The following is a 15657-nucleotide window of genomic DNA, read 5'->3' on the forward strand; positions in this document are numbered from 1 at the left end:
CATAAAACAGCCATTGTGACTGAACAACAAACACTGCCATTAAGAACCTTCATCTTTGCATTTAGTGACTTTTTAAGTTTCTGAAGGAAACAACGCAGACGTCTCTTTTAAATTAGCTTCTGCATGTAACCCTGCCTTAAAAAAATCACTATTTCCTATCATTAACAACTTTACACTCTAACATAATTCTATTTAGATGTGAAGCAATGAGCTGGTTTTTGAAGATTCTTCTGAAGATTTTTGCATACAGTATTAAATTACCTTTGTGGTTACAGTTCTGACAATCATTTGACTTTATATATAATATTGCAAGAAAAATTACAGTATATAGCGGAATTATGAGATGCTGGGTTTTAGGCCTATTTCCCTGAATATTGCGTTTAACCCCTTGAAAATTGAGGAATTTCTTACCTTTTTCTAAATTTGAGGATTAAAAAGAAAAAAAGAAGAAATGTAGCTTGCTTTCTGATTCAGATTCATAGCCTTTCCTAATGGCAAACTACATATGTACATAGATGTACCCTATTGAATATACACACATATTAAAGCTGAGTGTATCCAAAACCACTCACAGTAAGAAGCATTATCAACAGGGCTGCTTTCTAAGGAAATCACGCCATTCCCAACACCCTACCTGGGAACAGTAAGGCTGAAAGCCTTGCCAGCTGTAACCAGCCTTTTAGATTCAAATCTAGTATAAAATCCCCGAGTCTGCTCCCCCAGCCTTCTGGTTCTAAGACCCTGGTCCTTACTGTGAAGCAGTATCACCAAATACTGCACATTCCTGTCATGCCTAGAGAGAGGGGGACTTTCCTGAAAGAAATCCCGCATCACAAAAACACCAGGACAGACTAACCTAAATGCTATTTTCATGTTTGACTGTTGTAAAAACCCAACAGGGGGAGCTGTAATCTAAATTTTACAAGTGATTTATTTTTTTTTTCCTGTTCTGAGGCACATTCCCACCAACACTCTTTCTATTACTGATGCAGAAGTGGCATTATACCAAAAGATCACATTTAGGAGGCTGGAAATGGACGTAAACCATTTCCTAATTTAATCCAGCTAATGAGTGGAGGCGGCCTAGGCTACCAAACCAGTAACTTGGCAATCTGTCTGAGCTGGCATGAGAGGGCACTGTGAAGGAGGAAATCTCTCGCACTCCTCCTCCCCGCCTCCAAGCGGCGTGATGACGAACAGACCTGATGAGGCTGCTTGGTGAACCAGGGCCCATCCAGATTAAAAATCAAACTGATAACTCTTTCTGGTGGCTTGCTTGCTGCCAGGCTTTCTTAGGATTAGCTCTAGCCCAGGCACACTCCCCGGCTCACGCTGGGCAGGCCTGGCCCCTGTGGCTGGGGAAGGGGCAGGGGAAGGAGGCAGCAGGCCACCAGCCCCAGCTAGTGGGCAACCCCGAGCCTCCTGCTGCAAATTCATCATTACTTACGAAGAGGCACGAGCAGAGGCTGCCTCCAGAGCTGGCACCCCAGCTGTAAAATCCCTTCTCAAACAGGACATGCCAGAAACCACAGGACTCGTCTCCACTTTTTGGTTACAAGGATACCTCTGCTTGTCTAGGCTGAGCTCAGCTGGAGCGAGGCCCTGGCTACATCTGAAACACCATAAATACGAGCAGCATTCAGACCAAGTGCTCGGCCCTTGCAGGTGCTTATGCCTCCCAAAAAAGATCGGCCTGTTAAAGCACCTACATGTGGTTTCAGGTGGCTAAATTTGGACAGTCTGTTTGGCCAGTTAACAACTCAATCAAGGAGGGAAAAACCCCAGCTCTGAAACAAGCGATCTTTGAATTCTTTACATGTAGGCAGGCAGCACTCTCCACCCTGTTTATTTTCAAACGGAGGGTTAATAAAGGGGTTTATGGTCACAGAGAAAGCACTTGCAAGTCCTGAGGACGCTTCATGCTCCTACTGGATGATAGAGGTCCACACACAGACTGTGCTCGGCCACTTATCTACTGTAACTCTCAGAGTACAAAATTTGAGCTTGGTATTGCACCACCCTCCTTACCCAGAAAATCACAAAGCCCTCCACATTCACATTTAACACTGGCTCAAATTCCACACTTGCCAAGGTAAACAAAGATCAGAGGACAGTGTCAACATCTCTGCAGGCACTGACCTGATGGACACAGATATTACACTTGTCACAAAACACCATATCATTCCCATCTTCGCTGTCAGGGGACCGGCACACATCACAGATGACATCTTCATCGTACTCTATGCCCAGTCCTTCTTCAGTCTCAATTGCATGATTCATGTTCTCATGACAGTGCCGTTCCAGCACTTCAATCGTCTTTTCCATTGTGTTTTCATCCAGGGGCCCGCATCCTACAGTGCAGAACGGGGAAAGGGGAATTGGGAGACAGTCAGGTGCTTTTGACCCAGTCTGAGAGGCAGAAAAAGAGAACAACTTCCAGCAACTACAGCAGCATACACATGACTTAAATGAAAAACAAATAAACAAAAGGTCTTTTATCATTCACTGGCTAATTTTAGCAGGATTTTATAAATACAAACAGAACTACTACTGAAGTAGAAGTTCGGATTGTACATAAGACAAAAGACATCACTCTAACTGCTGGACTACGCACAAGAAGATGGCTGCTGATTTTGATTTCTTGTTGCAACTGATACACAGGGAGATGGAAAAGATAAATGACTGCTGAAACAAAGTGCCTTCTGGTATTAAACTGTTCTCTCCAGTGCCAGGATATTTTTTCACTCCCTGAACATACAGGATCACAGTATCATTCAGGTGGGAATGGACCTTGGAGGGATCCAGCCCAGCTCCCTGCTCAGAGCAGGGTCAGCACTGAATCCAGATTAAGTTGCTCACAAACATACCTAGTCAGACCTTGAAAATCTCCACGGATGGCCATTTCAGCCCCAGAAAAGCCTTGTGTTTAGGAACAGCACCCAGTATGCCTAGGAAGCTTGTCCTTGCATCCTCCTTTTACATAAGGAAGGCTCTGGAGCTCTGTCATGAATTCCCTCCCTCACCAAGCCGGTGACACATCTAACTACTCGTTTTCCTGAGTGCCTGGATGATCACTCTTGTGCTTGGAGGAGGTTGTCCTTAAAGCCTTGCTAGCTCTTTCCAGCAATTTCACCTTTCAGAGTTGCCTCACTGACCCCACCTAGCAGCTTCCCAAATAAGCAGAAGCCTACTCTCCATAAGCCCAGGAGCAGAAGGCTATTTCCCTTCTTTGCTCACCTCAGGATCTCAGTCTCAACTATTTCATACCTGCTACAGCCAGTGCCATTATCAATTAGCCCACCCCATCTAGTTCCTCCTTCTTTGTCAAGCAGATCCAGGGGATGTTAAATATCTCCCTTTTGCTCACTGAGCTGCATTCATCCATGGAAAAGCACCAGCTGCACAGACTATCCCACCACAACCCCGTTATTCCAGCAATATCTCCAGGATTATTTTCCATAGTTCACTGCCCCTCAAAGCCTTCTATACCCACAACTTGTGTGGAAAAAAAAAGAAAGTTTATTTAGCAGATTTTAAATGGGCTAGCATGTGTGCAACTTAATTATTCTGTTAAGAACCCAGCATGTAAGCTCCTCAGAACTCTGTATTGTGTAGCAATTATATGTTCAATTTTAAAAAATGGAAGCATATGTTTTTCCTACGCAATATTTTTAACCTTTAAAGCCCTAAAATTAATTCCACCTGGTTTGGGCTTTTTCCCTCCTGTATCAGTCTGCAGAAGTTGCACACGATTTTGGACGTGAAGAAGTGTTTAGGCACAACAGGTAAAACATCAAACACTAACTGATCCAGTAACTCATTTTAAACATTTTTATAGATGTTCATTACCTCGTTTTTCCTAGCATTTCCATCAAATTCTCATTCAAAGATCTTTAAGAAATCTCACACAGCAGACTACTACTCAACCAGCAGCAGCAAACTGCTGCTTTAAAAACTAGAACATGTTGTGAAATTACCCATTTCAGTAAGCTCTTCATTTAGCTCCTGGAGCCAAAAGATGTCCATATCATCCAAGTCATAGCGACACACAGATTCTGCCAGTTCCAAAATGTTGATGTAACCTGGTTCTGTGGGCTCTTGGCTGGAACAGTGGATGTACTTCCTGGGTCGTGTATACAGTACTTCTTTTACTTTTTCTGCTACAACCCTGCACGTGAAAGTAAAAAGGAAATGGAGAGTTAGCTACAGCTTTTTAAGATTCAGCCTTGAAAGACATGAAATATTTGTTATCAAGTGCAAAGAAATCTAGCATCTCACAGATTTTAAACTAGCCTGTGAGTGAAGCCAGGGTGGGAAGACAGGATTCTGTAAATGTCATTTCTTCATATGAAATATGTTAAGGTTTGCTACGTATACAGAATCATTTTTAAAATGTAAGCCTGTGCATAATATTTTCAACTTAACAAATGCTACTAGCATGGCGATGCAAATGTTTTTGAAACCCACAGAAAGTATTATGCACGAAAAACCCTACAATCTTTGTTCTATCTTCTTCCTAAACGATAGAAGGAAATCTTGCCAGCTTATAATCTTCAGGATTCCAGCTTTTTCAGGAAAGCTTGATTTATTCTGCTGCAGTTAGGGGGAGGAGGAGGAGATGTTTGCTCTTCATTTGGGTTAAGCAGTCTACCCGTATTTTATACATGGCACACTCCATCCACATTACAAATGTATTATTTTTATTATGTAAGAACAATTCTGTTGCTGAGCAAAAACATAAAGGGGAAAAAACAGCTAAAAATCATCCAGGAAGCAAGGGGAAAAAATACTGGTGTTTTTAACCTTTCAATTATTTTAAGAGATAAAAATTAGCGTTTGCCTAGTAAACTAGCCTATGAGAACGGAGAGACTGACCCTAGCTAGATAAAGTCAGTCTGTCTTTCTCTGCATTTAATGCAAGAGGCCCTGCATGTGAAAGGAAGCCAGGGAGATACTGAATGGAACAGTGCCATACGTGAGAAGCTCTGCATGCTTTCCAGAGCTCGCCCTCCCCGGCACCAGGAGAAAAGAAAAGCTGTGGGAAACAAGGCAAGAGGAGGAAAGCAGGATCAGGCAGCAGTTGAGCAGTATCCCACATAATTCTAACTGGACAATGTGGGTTGTCAATGTTAGCACAAACAATGTTCCTCTGCCATTCTTCTTCCCCCCTTCACCTCGCTCATTTTTTCCTCATGTTCCCTTGTGAGCTTTTCTTTTCTCTAGTCCAGCCTATTCTATATCAATTTTTAACTCTAATATAATACCACTGGTATGAGATGCAATATATTTATTTTTAATAACTTGGTACTGACAATAGCCCCAGTGGAAATTAGATTATGCTGGCATCAGCGCTTTCACTGGACAACTCATTTATCTTCGTCTTGAAGACCATGCTGGCAGTAATACTTCTACGCTAAAACACACTTTTTCTACCAGGAAAGGTTACAGGATTACACTGTCACCTTTTCCCGGTCTAAAAACAACAAGAGAGGACAAACAATCTGTCTCCTGAAACTGACATCACTGAACTTGTATAATGATCAGCAGCTATTTGTGGAAAAAGATAGCAGAAGGAGTTAAAAGCTCTGGCAACAGCAACAAAAATTGTATTATGTGAACAAGTGAGTAGCTTTATCGGGTACCAGCTATTCCTGAGTGCCTACTGTTCTATTTCTTCATGCTTTATAGGGAGGCTTTTCAAGTAGCATGAAAACAACGCAAGATTTAGGTTTATTTTTAATTTAACTTTCCACACTTAAAAGAGAAAACAGATTTAACCCATAGCACCACGTGACTCAGGAAAATATAAAATCCCCTTTTAACACTTGCAATGTAGATACCATCATGGTATACAGACAGAATCAGGTCTGAAGTGCCACAGAAATGTCTTCCAAATTGGTGCTTGTTTGGCTTAAAAGGATGCCTGGAGGCTGCTGCATTGGAGATTTAACTGTAACAACAAGGAAATGTGACTGTGTTTAGACCACCTCTCTTCTGAGAGGCCACCTTCTCTGAGTTCACGTTCTGCACACATGCTTTAAGTGTAATCTCTGTTACCTGAGAGAAGGCTGTGGAATTGTTTCTGGACTGGCTGGAACTTGGACTCCTTTCTCCCATTCCTGTTTCCATGTGTCCGCAAAGACATAATATTCATCGGGGTTAACATGGTGAGAATCTGGTAGTTTCATGGCACTAATGAGATCCTTGCGGAACACCTGCAAAGAAAACCCAAGGAGAAGAGAGGCTTAAGAAAAAAGACTTCCACCAGAGAAACTAGTAGGTATTTTTCCTAATCTACACTGAAACAATGCACTTATGTTGTTTTCTTTAAGAGTGCTGACACATAAACACATTAATTTGAAATCGTCTAGATTACTAACTCTTAATGACAAGAATTTTCAGCTAACTCAAAACCACGCTGCCGCCTGAAGTCTAATCAGAAGGAAGAAAGCAAGCTGCTGCAGGTTACCAAGGGAAAGGGGAAAAGGAGGCCTGTACCTAGTTTATTTATAATATCACTTTCAAACAGCTCATTTTACTTGCCAGTCTGCGTGCTTCATCCCAACTTAGGTACAAGGTTGCATATCTTTTTCCTTCGCTCACTGAAGCTCCCTCTAATTGTCATATTCATCATGAGCTAAGAGCAGTTGCCATGGCAAAGTTGATGTACAGGCACTTGCTCATCTGCTAAATCCATTTGAAGTTTTACTGGTCAGGATCTTCAGGATCGAAGACAAACAGCTGCCTACACTGAAGCACGAATTCTGCCTTGCTTTGTGCCGGAACCCCAGCAATGCCACCACAGAAATGCAATCCAGCCTCAGCACTCTTTAGCAAATCTGTGTGGTGAAACACGTCATACAGGCTGCCACAAATCCACCTGTGACAAACCTCCAGCTCTAACATTCAGCTGCTGGCTGCAGAGGATTCCAGTTTGAAGAACGTGCAACCAGGATTATCAGCTGTCTCAAAGCTTACTTAATGTAAATGCCTGTCAACTACAGGTGCAGGAAATTTAAATAAAAGGCACATGATTTATTTCCCCCCCCTTCCCACTGCTACCCTGCCCAAGTTTAACATTCGTAAAAGCAGAACAGCGACTGCGGCTTGGTGTTGGGGAGACATGGCAACTAATTAATTGTATTATCGTAACAAGAAATCAAATCCTCAGAGGGCAATAAAATGAAAGGGAAAATATCCCTGCAGTAAGCTGTGGCAGGTTGAACTCTTCTTACTAATTCGGTTTTATAGCCAGAACAGTAATGAAATACTTCAGAGCCAAATATCTTAGCGTACCCTTTTCAATTTGACAGCACCAGACCGGTTAATGCCTACTGCAAAAATTCTCAGCTGTTCTTGGAAATCATCAAGAAATAGTTATATAAAAAAAAAAAGGCACTACACTTTTAACTAGAAACAGGTACTGAAAGAGGCTGCTGGTAGCTCAGAGCACAGGAGTTGCTTCACTATGCACTACGGCTGCATGGCTCGTAGGCTGCCAGGAGAGCAAGTTAACCTGGGAACTCAAAAATACAGAGCAACTAGAGCCTCAGTGACACGAGTGAAAGCATTAACACCGTAAGCATCCATTTTAACCCAAGCAGTACGTCTACGCAGCAAAAATAAAATGTGCAGTGTTTTATGCCATTGCAAAAAAATTTAATTTTCTTTGATATGAATACAGAGCCAGGTTTGTGAGGGACACTAACACGGCACAGGGCCAAAGAAACCTGTAAGGAAGAAATAATCCAATAACTGAGAAATGCAATGGTTTAATCATTACAACGTATATTCCTCAAACCTTATCTGAGGTTAAGTGCTTTACAAACTACCTTTTAAGGCACTGAGAAACACAGACGTAGAGCGTTACATATCAAAACCACTACTTTTTAAGCACTAAATTAAAAATGCTCTGAAAGGCATCAGTACTCTAACTACAACTAACTACACTGCTTAGCAGCAAATTCATCTTCTGATCATCCATTATGTATGTGAGCTATACCATCTCTATTTTCAGAGCACAAAGCCCCTGGAGCACGAACTTTTTTTTTTGCCTGACCACACAGTCACCATGCAGCAGTATTAAGTTCTCCACCTCAGGTTGCTGAAGTTTACAGTAGTGGTACCACTGAAGGTCAAAGATTTAAGCAATATAAATGTAATGGTTGAAACCTTAAGGAACTCCAAATTCAACTCAAATTTCCCTAAGAGTGCTTTCCTTGCCATTCATACTTACAGCACGAGTACAACTGAGTATTTCCTGCAGACACCTGGAATCCTTACAGAGACACCGCAATCTCTAGCTCTCATCATTCATCATTTCTTCACGCAGCCCATCTTCCAACAGTAAAACACTCTCAGAGGACAACATTTCAGAATGTGTGTCTTTATCACTTGTGCTCTGTGCTTATTTTGTTATGGAAGCAAACGAAAACACCCAGGGGACCAAGGAGAACTTTCTTATCAATTAAGTAAATTTTACTCCTGCAGTTGGCCTCAAGGCTACGAGCTGAGCCAGCTCAACAAAGGGCTGAAACGCGCTCAGGATTTAGACAGCCAACTTCTCCTCATGGTTGTGTCTTTTTGGACGCTTCTTTGATGCTTACTGCATCCATAAGGCAACAGCCAGTGCAACCCAGAGCACGGTCTCTCCTCCCGGCAACAACCCCCTTCACTTCCAGTCAGCCCACGAAGGGCAGTGCTCATCTTTCAGTCACACCAGTGAGCGTCAGTCACCCCAAAACTTTTACATTTCTAGCCCCACATAAAACACAAGCCTTCAGCTGTATTTTAGCATCACCTGTAATATCACACAAATTGAGAAAAGCTCAATAATGAGCATGCCTAGGCTAGCACTGCGCCCCCATCCATCTAGGAGGATGCGTGACCCGTCGCGTGAGGAGGCTTGGCCCACGCCACACGTCTTGCACCTCACGCAGGAGGTCTCTGCCCAGAGGAGCTACAGCTGCCAGAAGCCAGCTGATCAAGGTCATCCACCTGCTCGAAGCCCCCTCGGAAGTTATTGTGACAGTGGGATATTCAAAAAGTGTTTTTGGCAATTGAAAGCGTGAAGGAAGAGATGAATTTCAGCCCTCCTTACCGTGCGAGACTGTTTGGTCTGAACCTCTCCTGTCATGTAGCTGCCAGGAGCTTTAAAGTTTCGGCTGAAAATGGTGCAGCAATTTGTCTGAATGAAGTCAATGAAAAACACGCTTGCTTATGTCACAAGAAAAATACCAAGCGTTTTGTTGAGAAACTGTAGGATTTTTTTTCACACTTTAAAGCTGGGACTCCAATTTAGAAGAAGAAACCTTGTTCTCTGGTCTTTTTGCTCTGCAGTGAAGTCTGACAAGATTTGCTGAAGCAATGAGAACAACTTAGGCACTGCTGCAGAGACACACTGTTGTCTCTAAGCCTTTACCAGACTAAATCCTACAAAAATTCTCCACAATAAGCATGCTCTGCTCCTCCATGGCACCAACACCAAGCTACAGTGAGATTATGGGCCTGTGGATGGAAAGATATGGTTCATGTATTTTATCTGTTTTTCAGACTTCTTAGTCCTATTTGTAAATTATGCTAGAAGAGTATGTCTAAGGAAGATGAACTTCTTGAATCAGGAGCTTGTAAATGTGGCACCAAAAGCTGTCTGACTTCAACATGAACTCCTTCTGCAAGCACTATGAAAATTCGACATATAATCTTCCTCACAGGACCCTCCCCCCTGCGCTGACTCGGGGAATAAATCAAGGCTATCCACCAAAGAATATTACTTTCTGTGCAATATCCTTATCTGCTAAAGATATCGAGGGGGCACATGCAATGCTATGAAGAATTATAGTGAAACATTAGCATCAAAGACAGAGACTGGGTCTTAACCACACGACAGCCTTCTACAACCTCCATCTTCACTGAGCCACGCAAATATCAGATCTGCACAGACCTCAGGAACGTTTTGTTTGTGATTAATGCAAACCTAAAGCCACATCTGGGCAGAGAGGGGGAACCAAAACCTCCTTCCCCCCTCAAAAAAAAGAACACACACAACAACAACAACAACAACATGAGAGTCAAAGACCTAATTTAATACCCCCACCCAAGCTTCTACCGGCAGTGACTGATCCTATTGCTCATTCAACTTATCTTGTCCAAATGCATGTGTCAGTGAGAGCGAATGGATTGGGTCACCTCTTAAAAATGGTAAGAAAAATCCTATTTCTTCTTGTGACAGTGAGCTTTTCAGTATGTGACCACCTACCTACAGAACGTCATGACGATAAGGTGCTCCCATGGCCATGTAGGCCACCACCGGGAACCACGTGGCAGAGGTTTAAGTAAAGTACATGTTAACCACTCTGCTGCTGTTACAATTAAAGCAGGATTTCTCCTGGATTGAATCTAAGTGCTTCACTCCTTAGGGTTCCCCTGGTGCCTGGCAGAGCCCCTAAGGAGTCAGCAGTACACATTTCATTTCCTTATGCCTGCTGTCTAGAATCAAGAAGACTGGCCCAGAAAAGTAGTGATTTTTAAAAGGCAGGAGGGAAAAAATATGCCTCCCCCCACCCAGATTCCCCCAGAAGCATAACCTCAGAAATATCCTCAGTATCCTCTCTAAAAGAGAAAGCTGAAATATGGCTAGTAGTCTTCCTATTTTTGCATCTCCTTCACAACCCATCTTGAAGGCCAATGATGAAATTCCAGGTGCCAACTACCCATCCAACAGGAGACATGTTCTCCAAAATGCAGAGTGAATTACATAAGAACACAAGTTTTCCATCAGGTTTTCAGTCAGTTTTTATACACCTCCACAATTATCTTCTTTTTCATTCCAAAGTCACCCATAAGCAAAGCTTACTGTCCTGTTGTAACTCTCACGTTTAACACCATCAGCAAAAACTAAAGACGCTTAAGAAGCATCAGTTTATACCTAAAATCACTACATAAATAACACGGTAGACAAATTGTAGTAAGACCTAATACAAGCATAACGCAGCCACATAATATCTGAGTACAGATAGTCTAATCTAATACACCTAATCTTTGCATAGAAGTTTCACATCTGCCAAAGACTGCCCACCTACAGAGGACGAAGTTGTAAGGGACACACCACTTTCCAAAATTTAGCGGGCTCATCCTTGCGAGGTAGATTTTGTCTCATTAATACATTGCAACCTGGGCGTTAATTTCTAATTTAAGGCACCTTATTACAAAGGAGACCAGAGTCTCAAGACAGGAAGGGTTGGTTGGTTTGTATTGTAGCAAAGCAAATAGAAGTCAAAATAATTGTAAAACAGCAATGAAGCTACAGTTCCAGGCATATACACTGACTGGACCGAAAAACTAATGATGTTAAAACAGCTAAAGCAGACAGAAATGTAGCATTAAACTTGTACTTCTCAAACATCTAAATAATTTGGCCGTGTCCTGCAGTAAATCCTAATCTTCAAATTCCTACTCCCTAAAACTATTTTCAAGGATTAACCAGGACTCGAGCAAATGAAATATTGCACTTTTCTTTGGAGCAGCCATTAATCTTCTCAGCCTCCTTTACAAGTGTTTATAGGAAAAACCAGGAAATCAGACACTAAATCAACCCCACCTAATGTCATTTCTCTGGTATCTCCGACAGCACCACCTCATGAGCCAGAAGAACATGCGAGAACTGTGTAAGAACACATCAAGTTTCCCTCTGGTTGCTAATCAGACGTAAGCTTTGGATTTGAGGATTCATCTCAACAATCAATTTTTAAAAATGGTATTAATTAAACCAGATATTTAGAAAAATCTGTACTCGTTACCATCCATTTAATTCCTTTTTTAATCATGTTTAATTCTCAGTCTCAACAACTTCCTATGCAGATGAGCTTCACAGTCTAATTACATGGTGCACGGAAAAGGACATCCTATTAATTCCAGCAGACTTCCTAACTTTTGGCCTCATTCATATTCTCCCACCCTTCCTCCCCCATTCCTCCGTCACGAGGACAGGCAGGACCAGAGCTCCACCTCTGCTTTTTCCAGACCATCCAAACTTTACTATTATGCCTGCTCATTCAGTCCCAAAGGTAAAACAGCTCAGCCTTATCACAAGCAAACTTTTCCATGCCCTTGTGCATTCCAGCCACCTCTTGCTAAGGAGTTCAAGTATCTTGAGATGGTATCTCAAAGCAAAAAGATCAAAAAAAAACAAAACAAAACCAGCAAGGTTGCACCTCTGATTTTCTTATTTAGATGAAAGCATTATTAGTTTTTTAACCAATTAACCCATGCAGGCTAAAAACCAGCTCATTAAAACGAATAAGGTATCTTGACCAGAGGTCTTGAGAAGCCCGCAGAGATGTCCAAGCTGTCGCAGTTAATTCAGAATCTTCTAAAGCACGCATGGAAAGGTGACAGTCTCCTCTTCTATTATGCATGGGACATGCCAAACGATATGATTTAATCATATTGCCCATTCATCCACAGAACAAAACCAACCACTTTCCAACTGCAAAAAGAATCCATTTTCTGCTCAGAGTCTAATCTTGCAGGGTGCTCCTCAGGATCAAGACCTACAATTTATGTGACAGTTAAATGCCACTAAAAAAAGTTTCACATACCCCAGTAATGAAAGCAGACCATTTACTTGGGGAAGACAAGCTACATTTCACATAACACAGCTGTCGCTATCAGCAACGAGGGATTAAAAACTACTATTGCTGTGGGATTCGGAACCGTATTTGCAAGGAGAGGTAAAATACTGCCACCTTAGACGGGCAGGGTTTAAAAAAAAAAAAACACCACACAATCCTAACTTACGTCTTCTACAGTTTAGAGAGGGTGGGAAGACTGAAAACAAAACAAAACAAAACATAAGCTTGAGTGTCACATAAATCTCTTTGGCTCTTTTGTGCGCCCCCCCCTAGCCTGAGGGAAAAGAAATGGTCAGTCATTCAGCATGGGCCAGCTAATAGGTTTTCCCTGCAAAAATGATTTCAACTTTTCTGCCATCGTTTTCTGCTGCAGCTTCCAAGGAGACAGGAAACAGCAAAGTACACGTTTCATGCTGAGCCAGGCATCCAAATGCCTCCTACCCTGCTACTCCCACGCAGCCTACCGTTCAGACCTGCGAGTCCCTCCTGTCCGGCTTCGAGCCCGTAAGGGGCAACTCTGCACATTGCCCACGGCCAACATCATCACAAAGATCTGAAAAAACTGTTCTGACTTATGCTACTGGGGTGCCCGTAACCTTAACACTGTTTTGCTATTCAAAGTAAACACTACAGCAGACAGCCTGAAGTTACCATTTCAGTTGTTTGCCATAGATTACAGCTCAAGAGGAGCACAAGAGGAAGAGCTGCAGTCTCCCTTCTGAAATCACCAAGGCAAACAGCGTGTTCTGAGGAAGCACCATCACAGGCTTGCCTTACTTTCACCAGCTTCTCAAGGAGAAGAGTGGGGTAAGCGGGCCTCAGGTCCCACGCAGTAATGTCCCGTCCACCTGCCTCCCTCCTGAAGCCATGAGAGGAAATGCAAGGCAGAGCAGTCCTCAGCCACAGCCAACTTTGTGGTTTTTTTTTGTTTTTTTTTTTTTTTTGTTTTTTTTTTTTTACAGAGGAGCACGGCCACTACAAACATCTCCTGTGAAGCAGCTGACAAATATACTAACCTGTCGGTCACAATATTGAAAATGAGCTTTTATTTGAAGAGGAAACCCAAATACTGGAGAACACTTGGACTGGAGATGGCTGAGAAAGTAGAAAAAAAGCCTATGTATCCACACACAATATAATTGAGAAAGCCAGGCTTACTGGCACGAAAGAAAAATTAATGTATGAAGACCACGAGCAAAAATATTCCCAAACAGCTATTTATAGCTTTGACCTTTTAGATTTTCTGCATCACTAACTCAAGAAACGTCTGCTGCCTGGCAAGCAGAGGTGAATGAAAGGAGAGCACTGCCAACTTGCTAAAGAGATCCCTTGCTAAAGGGATGCTGTCAGCCTGAAATTTTCAATTTCTATCCAGTAGATATTAGACAACTATTACCACAAAGAAACTTGCAGAATTACTGTAACTTGATTTTTTGAAGGGTATGTGGTAGGGTCAGTCTTTGCTTTACACCCTCGTCACCAGTTGGTGCATTAACAATCAATTTCAATGCTCTGCTGACAACAGCATTTCATGTAGTATGCCGTTGCATGAAATCTCCAGCATATGTTTTTCTAGGGCTTGGAAGGAGCGCTTGCTTCCAGCGCGAGGAAAGGAAAAATTGGAAGGATAGCCAGGAGTTTTCTGCATGAGGGGTATAAATTATTACCACCACCTCCCCATCCACTCTTCTTTATTTATCCTTTTTTTTTTGTGGGGAGGGGAGAATATTGCAATATTGCACTTAGGACACTCCTCCAGAAGAGGACATCATCTAAGATTTTTTTTCTATTTTTCTTTAAAACTGGGAAGGGGGACTCTCAAACAAAAGACACCAGAAAAATGCCACCATTATTGGAATGATGATGTTATAAATTACATTTCTTTTTTTATTCAAAGTGTATATTCCAAATTTCGTTCTTCAAATTTTCATATTTATCAAGCAATAAAGGGTTCAAGATTTTATCTTGGAATAGGTAGAAAGCAGCAAAGAAGATCACAAGAAGAAGAACTGAAAGCACTGCTCCTTTTAATTTCTATAAGTTATGTAAATAAAAAAATTGTAAGCTGTATACATGGACCACATCTTCATAACTGTTTATACATACACACATACATGAAGAAAGAATGGAGCGAAGCGAAAGAAAACAGTAATGGGAGCATCCTTAGGAAGAAGAGAGAGAAGAAAGTTGGGCACAGAGAAGGGACTGGGCACTGAGGTGTACTTGAAACAGCACGAGGCTGGCAATGTATTTGTTTCTGTCCCCATTTGCCCAGCTTGGCAAGCAACAAAGCTGCTGTGACGACAAACGTGAGCAACAATTTCAAGACCTCCGTAGCCACGAGCTGTTTTAAGATTAAAATTCTCACAGAACCGTAATCCTCAAAGACCAACACTTTAAAGGTAAAAAGCGTAGTAGGTTTTTCTTTACCTTCGTGGTGGCTGTAAACAGACATTATAAAGCTAGTTCTGGCCAATTTTGGTTGTGTGGAAACACTCACGCAAGATTCCCTTTCTGGAATGAATCAGCGTGTTTTCTTCAAACAACTCATGATAAAAATTAAGCTTCCAAAGAAAGGACACATTCTGAAACCTTGCTCCTACCAAACCAAATTCATCTGGGAAGCAGCATTCAAAAAAGGAAGCATGAAGCATGTTTGCTGAATAGCTTTTGCTATATGAACACAACCTTTATGTTTATGCAGCCTCTCACAGTAGCATCTAAGCAGCTAAAAAGCTGCTGTTATGGTACAAAAGATTACTTCTGGGACATAACTCTCGGTTTTAAATTCTACAGAAGCAAAGTATGTTTTGTCAGTCTTTTTCTCAGTAACCTCGGGCATCAACAGTCATACCAGCATGCTGAAGGATGCATTTGGAGGGGACGTGACAGCAAGCAAGGGGAATTAACTACAAGAAACATTTTCCCATTTGCAGTTGTTATCTGAATTCAGTCCTTGAGAAAGCAAGCATCAAATCTGGAGGAAAAAGCAGACAACAAAATCCTCCCCAAAAAGGGCAATCGG

General features: G+C 42.0%; 1 protein-coding gene across 8 annotated transcripts in view; it reads right to left on the reverse strand.

Annotated features, from left to right (window-relative positions):
• The window catches only part of JADE3 (jade family PHD finger 3), a 59767-nt gene that overhangs the window by 14092 nt on the left and 30018 nt on the right, over window positions 1–15657 (reverse strand). For all 8 annotated transcript variants that reach the window (XM_080584985.1, XM_080584984.1, XM_080584991.1 and 5 more), the window contains 3 exons: window positions 6058–6215; window positions 3978–4168; window positions 2140–2351 (listed from right to left, as the gene is read on the reverse strand). In XM_080584985.1, the coding sequence (XP_080441111.1) occupies window positions 2140–2351; window positions 3978–4168; window positions 6058–6215 (561 nt within the window). The remainder of the gene's footprint in view (window positions 1–2139; window positions 2352–3977; window positions 4169–6057; window positions 6216–15657) is intronic.

This window comes from Anser brachyrhynchus (genome assembly GCF_964034855.1).
Source record: "Anser brachyrhynchus genome assembly, chromosome: 1".
NCBI lineage: Eukaryota > Metazoa > Chordata > Aves > Anseriformes > Anatidae > Anser > Anser brachyrhynchus.